The sequence below is a fragment of the Electrophorus electricus genome, chromosome 11, assembly GCF_041902795.1.
Source record: "Electrophorus electricus isolate QZ-2024a chromosome 11, ASM4190279v1, whole genome shotgun sequence".
Lineage (NCBI taxonomy): Eukaryota > Metazoa > Chordata > Actinopteri > Gymnotiformes > Gymnotidae > Electrophorus > Electrophorus electricus.
In genome coordinates, this window is record NC_137507.1 from 4,593,408 (window position 1) to 4,605,462 (window position 12,055).

General features: G+C 39.9%; 2 protein-coding genes and 1 non-coding gene across 4 annotated transcripts; 1 reads left to right on the top strand and 2 right to left on the bottom strand.

The window, feature by feature from the left end:
• Positions 1-1,247: 1,247 nt before the first annotated feature.
• rpl7 (ribosomal protein L7) lies at positions 1,248-4,737 on the bottom strand. Its single transcript, XM_027011065.3, has 7 exons — positions 4,586-4,737; positions 3,784-3,889; positions 3,491-3,657; positions 3,039-3,176; positions 2,621-2,730; positions 2,157-2,374; positions 1,248-1,300 (listed from the first exon to the last, which is right to left on the bottom strand). Exons 1-6 carry the CDS (start codon positions 4,597-4,599, stop codon positions 2,166-2,168), a joined length of 744 nt encoding a protein of 247 aa, XP_026866866.1. The 5' UTR covers positions 4,600-4,737; the 3' UTR covers positions 1,248-1,300; positions 2,157-2,165.
• LOC113578082 (small nucleolar SNORD12/SNORD106) lies at positions 3,258-3,340 on the bottom strand. The gene has a single exon (XR_003410703.1). It is a non-coding gene; the product is annotated as a small nucleolar SNORD12/SNORD106 (small nucleolar RNA).
• Positions 4,738-4,935: 198 nt separating the features above from the next.
• Positions 4,936-7,362, top strand: rdh10b (retinol dehydrogenase 10b). 2 transcript variants are annotated; one of them, XM_027011064.3, is made up of 6 exons: positions 4,936-5,498; positions 5,607-5,842; positions 5,981-6,079; positions 6,189-6,334; positions 6,501-6,608; positions 6,792-7,362. In XM_027011064.3, exons 1-6 carry the CDS (start codon positions 5,225-5,227, stop codon positions 6,913-6,915), a joined length of 987 nt encoding a protein of 328 aa, XP_026866865.2. In that variant the 5' UTR covers positions 4,936-5,224; the 3' UTR covers positions 6,916-7,362. The 2 variants fall into 2 exon arrangements, with proteins under 2 accessions (XP_026866865.2, XP_026866864.2); XM_027011063.3 differs by having other exon boundaries at positions 4,941-5,498; positions 6,501-6,632.
• The last annotated feature ends 4,693 nt before the right edge of the window (positions 7,363-12,055 follow it).

Consider the following 12,055-nt stretch of genomic DNA (forward strand, 5'->3'; position numbering starts at 1 on the left):
AGTACAAACTTCAAAATAAGCTATAAAATATTTTGTGTGGTACATAAAAAGGTTGTTACTTTTAATTGCATATAGCCTATAATCTGCAAAAACCTAAGTACAGATTGCATGGGTCATCTCATGTAACTTTTTTTTTTGGACAATTTAGGCAGGACCCTATTTCCTGCTTCAACTATGCCATCATTCGTGCCTTTTCGTATGCATTTATAAGGTTATGGAATTCGGCTTCATTTGCATCGTTCTGTACAACAAACCATATTTTTTTATAGAGAAATATGCAAGTACAAGGGAGTTCTCAGGTTTTGTATAACTTAAAAGCACTTTTATGGCTTCTTTTGTTAGAATTCCTTGTCAAGTCTCATTTTGGAACACCTATATATATATATATATAGAACTAATCACCTATATTAAGTTTCATCACCAGGGGAAAAAAAAAAAAAAATGCAGTGATCAACTCATAAATGTACCTTAGTACTCATATTCACAATGCATGTCTCATTGAATTACCCACAGTAAGAAGTGCAACTTCCCATAACAGATATATAACCTGCACAGTGTATGACAATCCAGTCATTTCTGCATTTACTCAGTTACATCTTTTCCTCAGATTGGTAGTTTGTGCCAGTGGAACAGTATTTTGATTGTATAATTACCTTGAAAATGGTGAGTGGATTGTTCAAAATGGTACACATCCATAAAAGATCAAATAAATGAATTTGTACAGGAGTGTACATGCATTATTCATAAGTACACCACAAATGAAAGTTTCTGTCAACACTGTATACCATGGGGAATGTTAGGCAGCATGGACCCCCACCAGGTGCCCCCCCCCCCAAATATTCAGTCCTCATTAACCCCCTAATGCTCACTAGAACATTCTGTTCTAATAGAACCCTCTTTTAGGGATATATCCAATCCCATGTTACCTAGGTGATGTTTTCAGGATGAACATTACAGCCAAATGTGAGACTAGGTTATATTGATCTCATTCCAAATCAAAAGACAAATTATTGCACCAGTTCAATCAGTCTATCTACAAGCCACATAGTAGTCCTGTAAAACCTGCCAAAGCCAAGTAGGTTGTCTAGAACTACTTGCTCCTCCAAGAGGCATCTTTTACCCATGCAGTAAGAGAACAAGATAAGTAACAATTATACTCCTTGCATTAAGCATCAAATTTGCATGCCTTGCAACTGCTTCTCACTTATGACTGGAGGAACACGGTTATACACACACACACACAGAGCTTGAATTTCAGAAGATATTTATTGTCAGACAAAAAAAAATGTCCCAAGTACACCTGCCAAGAAAAAGAAGGTTTAGAATTAGAAAATGGAAAAAATACATCAGTATAAACCCCCTCCCTCCCAAAACAATCTTTACAAGGCAGATCTAGACTCTAGCACTGTACTGCAACACGCATCTGCAAAGAACGATGGTCAGCTCTAAGGCATTGCACAATAGCTTCACTCCCTGGATGACATCCTTTCACACTGAAAGCAACACTACCATTCATGCATAAACAAATTAGATGCATCTATAGAACACCTAAATAGCTCAGAACCGCTGAGATGAGGCATGCCCATTTGCTACAAAGACATGACTGCAAGGACTCACTAGAGCACTGCCGATCTATAGAACACCGTCTCCGCCAGTTAATACTTCAAAATATGTTCAGTGCTGCACAAAGCTTAACCACCACTCCCTGTGTTTTTGGGTCAAATATCTTAAAAGTGGAATTATAGTGCAAGCTTGACTTCGACAGCATGCATAATAAACCTTTCAAAACAACTGAGCAAGTTGTGATGCGTTAAATACAAACAACGGGCATTCAATTAGGCCAAAAAGGTCTCATGCATGTATGCATTCAGTAAAGGGGAGCTGGGTCTTAGACCTTGATGACTAAATGACAAATTCCTAAATTCACCAATACAGAAACCACCAAGTTCTCATGCAAGTCTTCATTGACTTCCCCAGAACCACGACTTATACCATGTTATAGTACTTTATACTACTATAGTGCTATACATTATAAACATACTATTTAAAGTATATGACCTAAAACAGTAGATGAATACAACAAAGGGCATTCACTATAAGCCACACATGCCCAAGAAGCGTAGTTTTGGGTATATGCAGTGTGCGCGCCTGCCCACCATTTGCTGTTAGTTCATCCTCCTTATGAGTCGGTTGATCTGGTCCTCCCGGTTTCCAGCATCTCCTCCCTCAACAAAGTGAGTGGTCTTCTTGTTCATGCCACCACGAGGAGATGAGAGCTTGAATGGCCACAGGAAGTTGTTGGCAGATTTAAAGTTCTTCCCAACAGTGTAGATCTCATGGATGAGATCTTCAACACAGATGATTCCGGTCCTGCCTGGGAAGTACATATGCATTGGCGTGTAAAGATAGGGGAGGCAACACCCATCCTAAAAATTTGAACAACCGTATGCCACTGGCATATACATTAAAATGTTTAAGCCTGGCCAGAGCTCCAGTTAAAATAACTGGCATCAGCACATGTGAAAATTTTGCAGGCTCAAATGTTCATTTTCTTCATCATCCACTGTTAAATGCCACTTGGAAGCATCATATTAACATACTTTACAATCAGCATACTTACCAAGGTTCTTCTCAATGAGCGAGTTGTCTGTCAGGGGGATACGCTGCTTATTGATCTTGCCGTATCCACGCTTGTAGATCAGCTCACGCACAGATTTCAGGTTGGGATACCTACATGAGACAGTTAAGCACTGCCATTAAGCTGTAGTGGGTAACAATACTGCTTTTCCCTGGGGGAATGGGGGTTCAATTCCATATCTGGGCAGGTGCACGACACCATACCATTAAGTCCTTGTCCAAGACTCCTAACACTATATCCGCCTAACTCTAACATGATTGAAGTTGCACGTTGCTCTGGGTAAGGGCATGTGCCAAATGCATAAACAAATATGCAACTTTTCCAAATGTCCAGACGCATCTAAATGATTTGCAGTTCATTACTCTAACAAAGCTAAAAATCAAAATTGAAGATTCCATACCCCCAAGCAATGTAGGGCTCGGCGATTCTGAGCATGTTAATGGAAGCCTTGTTGAGCTTGACAAAGACGCCGTTGAAGATCTGACGGAGCCGCAGCAGCTGCAGCACCTTGCGCACTTTGGGGCTGACGCCATTGATGCTGGGAGGGAGGGAAAGAGACAGCGCAAGCCACATTATCATCTTTCAACAGAGACGTTACGTTACCATTCACTAAGAATTTGTGGTTTCAGAGAAATTGGCTTATTTTCAGAGGAATCACCATGGTCGTTAAGACGGGGAAAAAAGAGCAACATCATTAACCACTGTGCGACAACCGCAAACACTACAGAGGAGTTAAAGGAACACTTCGCCCCAGGATGCCCCCAAAGACTGCTGTTATTCACAGCTAGCCAAGGCAGCCTTTTGGGGTGAAAATTCCTTAAAATTAGGGAACCTTGTTGCTGGTGTTCTTACCCTCTTATCCTGATCACGAATGCCAGTTTGGGCTCAGCAGGGACATAGAAATTGCCTGCTTTGCGAGCCATTCTGTGCATGCGGATCTCGCGCCTGTACATCTCCCGGTACTCCTTGTGGTAGCACTCAGCTCGCTTGTAGATGAGTTTCCGGGTGACTCTGCGTGCCTGGGGAAATAAGCAAGTCAGGTAAGAGTATCTCTCAACAAAACAGCATACATATGTTGCATATATACACACACACACAAAAAAAAAAAAATAAAACAGATGTTTGCACATCTCGGAGCCACCAACCTTCTTCTCAGCCTTGTGGGCCTTCAGGCGCATTGCCTTAACCGTGGCATAGCGTTTCCTCTTCTTCAAGAGGCTTTCGGGGACTGATGGAACCTTCTTCTTTTCCCTAAATAATTAAGAATGAAACTGCTATTGGTGTGCACAGCGTGTTAGCTGCTGCTTTGAAGTTAGGTAAACGGGCCACGACACACTATGTTTTGGGAACTGTACACTAGTTGTACGGTTTCCATGCAATAAATAAAATAAGAACGTCCCCATAACGTTACTCGTCAACCTCATGCTGCTAGCATAGCTAGCTAGCTATATACAACTGTCCACAATGTGGCAAAACCTAAGCGGTTACAACTGCAACATGAACATTTGCAAACAGTTTAACTCAACAAAGGTTTCTGCGTGTTTGCCTCACTGCAAGCAACTTGTTTTCATTTGACTGAAATGTAAAACTGTTAACATTACGCCAGACACGTTAGCTAGCAAGTATTTTACCCAACCGTTGGTAAACTTTAACACATATTTATTAAAATATGCCCCATTAACCGATAGTTACCCATATACAAACATTTCTCAAAGCCAACACTAGCTAACGCAATATAATGATATAGGCCATTTTAATACACGTTGCTTGAACTCAACCGGTTTTAACCCATGATCAACTTTATACTTTTAATATTCCACCAGTTCGCAATTTCTACGTCACGGTATATATGAGTGTTTTAACAGTACTTATGGTTTGCAAACGTCTGGTAAAAGGTTATACTCAAGCTGATGGCAGACGATTTAAATGACAAGGTTTCCAACTTACGTTTCACCCGCCATTATCCCCACAGTAAAAGAGACCTTTACGCATGCGCAGAGAAGTCTTATGCGTCCTTAAACTTCCGGTAAGGATTAGGTATACATTTATATTGCCTGACTTATATAAGCAAACGATCTAGATGTGATTACTCAGGAGAGAAAAATCACAAATATGGTTTGTGGTATTTTACACGGACTAAACGCGGTTTAAATTTATTAAAACGTTTTAAACGGTTCGCAAAAAAGCATTTTGGCTTTTGTTGTCATCTGTCTCTGGCATCACAAATGCTTTCGAGTAGCCAAGGACATCTAATCTTCATGTCATATTTGTCACAAAGTGTGGGTGGAGATGTCATGTAAATCAAATATGATTCGCAGTTAGCTGTTTACGTCAATGCAAAGCAGACATGTGTTAAAAGTTGGATACAAACTTCTTTGCTGGTGCAGAAGTTTCTCCGACTACAAACATTGATAGTAGCTAGCTACTGATTATTCTCGACCACTTGATTTCTCGTTTAATTTCTCGCTTGTCTACACTTAGATAGATAGCTAGGTCAGCTATTTACGATTTTAGACACGCTTTATTTCTTCGGTGCACATTGCTCGTACCTGGTACCACTAGCTAACTCTATAGCTACGTTTTACGATGAATATCGTCGTTGAATTTTTCGTTGTATCTTTCAAAGTAATGTGCTCTTTTGTTTTGGCCGGAGCGAAGTGGTTAATTAAGCCCGAGGAGAAGAGTGTGGAGGGTCAGGTGTGTGTAATAACCGGAGGCGGTAGTGGACTGGGACGGTTATTTGCTGCGGAGTTCGCCCGACGTCGCGCGACCCTCGTGCTCTGGGACGTCAATCGACGAGCAAATGAGGAGACGGCAGAGCTTGTGCGGGACATTTACCGAGAGATGGTCCCTCCAAAGGGTAAATGCAGAAATCCAAATTAACCATTTTATAGGACCCAGGATGATTACATGTCGGAAGCTGCTACAGTTGAACGTTAACGTGACCTGTCAATGGTTCTGTTCGTAGGATTTAGAAACAGCGTTGGAGAGTTGCAGTTATTTCAGCCCCAAGTTTACACCTATGTGTGTGATGTTAGCAAGCGCGAAAGTGTGTATTCAACAGCAGAGAAGGTTCGACGAGAAGTGGGAAATGTCACTTTTCTCATCAACAACGCCGGAGTAGTTTCAGGACACCATCTACTTGAATGTCCGGATGAATTAATTGAAAAGACTATGATGGTGAACTGCCATGCACATTTCTGGGTGAGTATGCTGGTCAACGTTTAAGTGTATAAAAATATAGTCAGGAGGATCGTTAACATAGAGTGAGGCATTTTATAAATTACTGGTCAGTGCACTATATACATGGATCTTGTGTTAATGTAGTTGTGTTCTTTACAGACTACCAAGGCATTTCTTCCCAAGATGCTGGAGTTAAATCAAGGACACATTGTGACTGTGGCCAGCTCTTTGGGTCTATTTAGTACTGCTGGTGTGGAGGTATCATGTCATACATGCAGTCAATGTTTAACACAGTCGCATAAGATTAGATCTTCTCAAAAATGTTAATGGTGGTTTTATTAAACTGCATCACTTGTCATATTTACAGGATTATTGTGCGAGCAAATTTGGTGCCATAGGTTTCCATGAGTCCCTGAGTCATGAGTTGAAGGCAGCCAGTAAAGACGGGATTAAGATGACTCTGGTCTGTCCGTTTCTGGTGGACACAGGCATGTTCAAAGGTTGCAAAATCAGGTAAGCTTGTAACCCTTCAGTCTGGTAGCACTCATAAAATGGCTTAATAATATCTGTTTTACTGTAGACTTTGATGGCAAGGCAAATTTATTTATATAACCCTTTTCATATGTAGTGGCAATTCAAAGTGCTTGAAGTAGGTTTTAATGCATCACCTGATACACAGGAAGGAGATGGCACCGTTTTTCCCTCCACTGAAGGCAGAGTACTGTGTGGAACGAGCCATGAGAGCCATCCTCACAGACCAGCCGATGGTCTGCACACCACGAACAATGTACGTGGTCACCTTCATGAAAACGTATGTCAGCCAGTCTGCATTTCATTTATGTTGCCTTCTGTTGCAAGGCTTACTTTATTCTTTGCTATTTTCTTTTTTTTTTTAAGTCACCATTTATTAAAGGTGTGTGTGTGTGTGTGTGTGTGTGTGTGTGTGTGTGTGTGCGCGCACGCATTTCAGGGTTTTGCCATTTGATGCCATCGTGTGCATGTACCGTTTTCTTGGTGCTGATAAATGCATGTATCCCTTCCTGGCTCAGCGAAAAGAGTCCACAAACAACAATGGGATGAAACCTGGGATGTAGATTCCCACTTCCCATCCCCACAGCATGAATGGACACTCTGCCACTGGTTCTTCGATATGCTCAGTGCAATCAGGTTCCTTGGTAGCACACACAAACTATACATTTCAGTAAGAACATAATGTAAATATATATGTATTTCTACTTGTGTAGCTGCCTACATTTGTTTTTAACCAAGGTAATTTCAGAATCAGTGATATGTACGCTGATCAGCCTATTTGATTATGAATTATGCAGTATGTTACTGTAAGAATGTGCAATAGGGTCTTGTATATAGATCTTTTTTTCCACTGCTTTCTACTTAACATGATGAGTTGACGAGACTGTTCCTTCTAGCTGATGTCTTGTCACTTCATTGGGTGTATTATCCTGAAAACACAAAACATTGTTTATTTAGAGGTGAATTATATAAGAATGTTACAATAAAATCTTTGTTAAAATTGTTTCTAACTGACATGTCAGTGCATGTTTGTCCCACTGTGTCTAGCAACATCTTATAAGTGTCCAAGAGGCTAGGTTTTTATATTTCTAAAAATTCTACACTGTTTTTCTATATAATATTGACTAAAAACAAAAAGTCAGGCTTGTTTCAAAAGTAAATGTGCATCTGCATAAACCCTTACCATACACAACTGTATTTCTTATAACTCCTTAGCTAGCAAGTATAGGCACTACTGATTTTAGCAGAAAGACCTACCTACACTCACTCACTTTATTATGTATCTTATGAGCAATAATATTATCTTACATTGTTATTACAAACTCACATCTAAGATAAGATTCCTTTTATTGATCCCAAGGGGTAAATTTGGGTGATATAGCAGCTCTAGCACAGACTAAATAGAGTTAAAGGTAGAATTACAATGAAATAAAGTAAAAATAAAAACGATGGGGACAATTACTAAATTATACAAAACTGCCAAATTGCTACCTCATCCCCTAGTGATACACAGTGACTAGTGAGGTATACAACATGGAGGTCTAATAGGACTATAGACAATATCAGTAATAATTTGTGTATGCATGTGTGTGTGTGTGTGTGTGTGTGTGTATATATATATATATATATATATATATATATATATATATATATATATATATATATATATATATATATATACATACACACACACAACAATAATAATAACAATAGTAAACAGTGTGCAGTTATAACAGTAATATATGTAGCTACAAGAAAATATATATATTTAGAATTAACTATATATATACACCTGTACGTACAATGTAATGATTAACAAGACGTTTAGTGCAGTAGAAAGTGGGAGAAAGAGGCTCTTGAGTTATTGTATAAGGAGGGTGATGGTCAGCATGAGGACAGACTGTCTCCTCAGCTATTGTTATATAGTCTGATTGAAGTGGGTACAAAAGAACATCTGAAGCTTTCCATCCTACACTGTGATGGAATGAGTCTATGATTAAATGAACTGCCCATCTGCCACAGTTCCTCATTGAGAGGGTGAGAGGGATTGTCTATAATTGCCCTGATTTTGTTCTTCATCCTCCTTTCCTTCACTGAGGGATTGTCTATAATTGCCCTGATTTTGTTCTTCATCCTCCTCTCCTTCACTGTCTCCAGACTGTCCAGTTCCAGACCCAACACAGTTGGCTTTCCCCACCATCTTATTCAGTCTGTCAGCCTCACCAGCCTTCATTTCACCACACCACTGCAAAAAAGAGGACACTGGCTACCATGGACTGGTAGATTACCTTCAGCAGTTAATTGCACACATTGAAAGACCTCAGCCTCCTCTGCCAGAACAGCCTACTCTGTCCATTCCTGTAGAGGACATCAGTGTTATGTGATCAGTTTAGTTTGTTATTTATCTGTACCCCAAGGTACTTGTAGGAGACCACCCTCTCCACTTCTGCCCCCTGAATGAAAAGAGGGGCAGGGGGTCTTCTGCTCCTCTGATAATCCACTATAATCTATTTGGTTTTACTGATGTAGAGTTTCAGATGATGTTTACAGCACCATGTCATGAAGCTCTCAATCAAACCTCTACTCCTCATTGTCCTTGTTGATGCATTAAACAATGGAGGAGTCATCAGAAAACCTCTGGAGATGGCAGCTGATGTGGAGGTCTGATGTGTAGACAGTGAAGAGGAACGGTGCTAGCACAGTTCCTGGGGGTGCACCAGTGTTACTGATCACAGACTTAGAGATACAGCCATCCAATGTGATGTATTGTGGCCAACCTGTAAGGTAATCTGTGATCAAGGATGTGGTGCAGGATGCAGGTGCATCTCCAGCAGTTTCTCTCTCAGTAGGCAGGGCTGGATGGTGTTGAAGGCACTAGAAGTCGATGAACATAACTCACAATGCTTTGCTGCTTCGATGCGTGGCCAGTAAGGAAACTACAATAGGTCCAGATAGTCCATCAGCTGAGACCTCAGGTGCCACAGAACAAGCCTCTCGAGTGTTTTCATAACATGTGAGGTCAGCGCCACCGGTCTGTAGTCGTGAAGGCCACTTGGATGACTGTTCTTTGGCATTGGAAAGATAGACGAAGTCTTCCATAGTGTAGGCACCTTCTTCAGCCTCAGAGAGAGATTGAAGAGGTGCTGTAGAGGAGCTGTCAGCTGCTCAGCACACATCTTTAACATCTTGGGGTTAGTGGAACTTTCTCAACATAGCATTGACACTGGCAAGTCCACAGCATGGTTGTGCTGGTATATTAGGCACAGCATCGTTTTTGCTCCCTCCTTTGCTTCGAATAGTCTGCCACCCAAAAGACCAGCCATCAGCCAAAATTGACCACTGATGAAGAACTGCCAAATCCAAATTAGATATAGAAACATAATTAGCATAATTAATTGGGCTATAATTAGCCACGAAATGTTACTTTCTAATAAAGTGAGAGGGGTGAGGAGTGAATATATACAATCCCTCTTACCTAAAAAAATATAGAACTGTAGAACAGTTCTGTAGAACATTTTTTTTAACGAATAGTGCATGAATAAACATGCAAACATAAAGGTCTTAAAATAGTCTTTTAAACGTATGCACCAGGGAGATTAGATGCAGTATGTGTATGGACATCCTATTATCAGGAAAGCAGGGTGACCCACACACATGGCCAGATGGAAAAAAAATTCACTGCATTAGGACAAGTTCCTGTTTCCCTGCTCCCTGATGTGCATATTACCTTTCACTATCAGCAACGGGTGGAAAATTATACTTTACTTCTGATAAAGTACAAAAGCTCTAATAGTGAATGAAAGTGTATGCGACCCAGCAACATTTTAACTGTGGATAAATAAAATAGACATAGCTACACTTCTAATGTTGACTTAGAGGTACAGTGAAAGGTTCCAGTTTAATTATTACGTTTCTAAAACATTATGAGTGAGTTACTCTACAATGCAATGGCTGAGTAAACTTCAGGGAAACCAGGCTCAGACTACTAATGCTTATCTATTTTACAAAAGAACTTATTTGCTATATGGAATATGACCCATGCCATCACTGGAAATCACAGTGTCGGGGAATGTTTTTGTCACAGCATCAGACTGGTAGTCACACTAGTTCCATTGCTATGATAAGAGACAAAGGTCAGACTGACTGCATTTTAATCTGGTTCCCGGGGCGGGAGTCAGGGAATCCATTGCCCCATGGTAATGAACCATATGCAAAGCAGGAGAAGAGCAGATGTTTCGCTGCAGGTTGAGCTCATCTTGCCATTGGCTAAGTTCCATGGAGCTTTTCCACAGGATGTACAAGTATAAGAAAAAAATGGAAGTTGCACATTTAGAGAGAAGTGCCTATTCACTTACATTATGAACACTTAAAGAGAGTGTTCTCTTTCAGTACATGTACTGTATATACATGTATGGCTAAAGCATACTGATTTTATATTGTGACAAACTCATATTTGATACCATACATGCATGCATTCAGTAGTTTTATACATTAAATAGTCCCAACTGACATTGTTTTATGCCAAAAAAAACCTCACCTTCTTCAGCTGACCTATCTATTCTTTTTCCCTTAACACAGAGTTCTGAAGAATATGATTCAGGTGTGCTGGAACAGGAAAAGCACAAAAAAGTGTTGCGCAAGGCGGTTCCTAAAACTGAAACACTAATGCAAAGGAAAGGGCTGTGAGCTGCATATCTGGATTTGTTGGTATTGGATTATGTAAACTGCATTTTCTGTACAAATGACAACAAGGAAATTATGTTTCTCAAGAACAAGTACAGATATTTATTAGTCTGCCCAAGATTTTTTGAGTCTAGCATACATTCCAATGTTTGGGGTTATTGCCTGCATTGTACAAGTGACTGAAAAGAAGGATGAATGATCAAATTAATTGACTTACACACAGTTCTGCTCTATGTATCAAAGAGAACTGAAAGCTGCAGAAGGACCTTCTCAAATAAATTATTCCCATATTGTTGCTTCAAATGGTCTTTAACATTACCAAGTTAACCTGTGGACTGGAGTCAGTAGGAGCTCAGACAAAAGGCATGACATTTGAGCTATTTGAATACAAAATTCATAAGTGTGCTGGATTCACTCACCAGCAAAAGGTAACTTGCCATCATTCAGCTTTAATAGCCATTAGGCTTTCATCAGGTCAGTGTCCAGGACCAATATGAAATTGAATTTAACCTAAATTAACAAAATCCGCTGTGACAAGAGTTCATGCAATCACTATAATCCCCAACTAGATCCTTATCTCAAGCTGAGAGTGCTCCTGACCATAGTTGGCTCACAAACCTTAGAAAATCACTACCATAGTGTTCTCACTTAATATTTCAAACCATGACAAAATATATAATGTTTAATAGAATTTGAACCCATTTTACTGCATGATTATTGATTTAGTCCAACTAATTTATTTAATAATTAAAATGCAATACTATTTCAACAACTTACTAGTGATCTACCAACTGTTAAGTGTATTTTAGCTCTTCAAGATTTTTTGCTTCAGCAGGGTGAAACTTTAATGGTTCCTATATCAGAGCTAGATATTTCTGGTTTTGGTAAATTGGATCCCTGTTCTGATAATGCTACTTCAACAAGTGAAACTGAACTAAGTCATAGTCCATGCACATAAACAAACTGAAGGGAGGAGGAGACATTACAAAGCATAGTGGAATGATGTCTGTCCATTGACAA

Excerpts from the sequence above, each read along its gene's own strand:
- rpl7 (XM_027011065.3), bottom strand. Across the intron at positions 3,658-3,783 it reads CCCACAAGGCTGAGAAGAAG|GCACGCAGAGTCACCCGGAA; the intron begins GTTGGTGGCTCC and ends TTATTTCCCCAG. Across the intron at positions 2,731-3,038 it reads GAGCCCTACATTGCTTGGGG|GTATCCCAACCTGAAATCTG; the intron begins GTATGGAATCTT and ends TGTCTCATGTAG.
- rdh10b (XM_027011063.3), top strand. The coding sequence starts at position 5,225 with ATGAATATCGTCGTTGAATTTTTCGTTGTATCTTTCAAAGTAATGTGC. Across the intron at positions 5,499-5,606 it reads AGAGATGGTCCCTCCAAAGG|GATTTAGAAACAGCGTTGGA; the intron begins GTAAATGCAGAA and ends TTCTGTTCGTAG. Across the intron at positions 6,080-6,188 it reads TTAGTACTGCTGGTGTGGAG|GATTATTGTGCGAGCAAATT; the intron begins GTATCATGTCAT and ends TCATATTTACAG.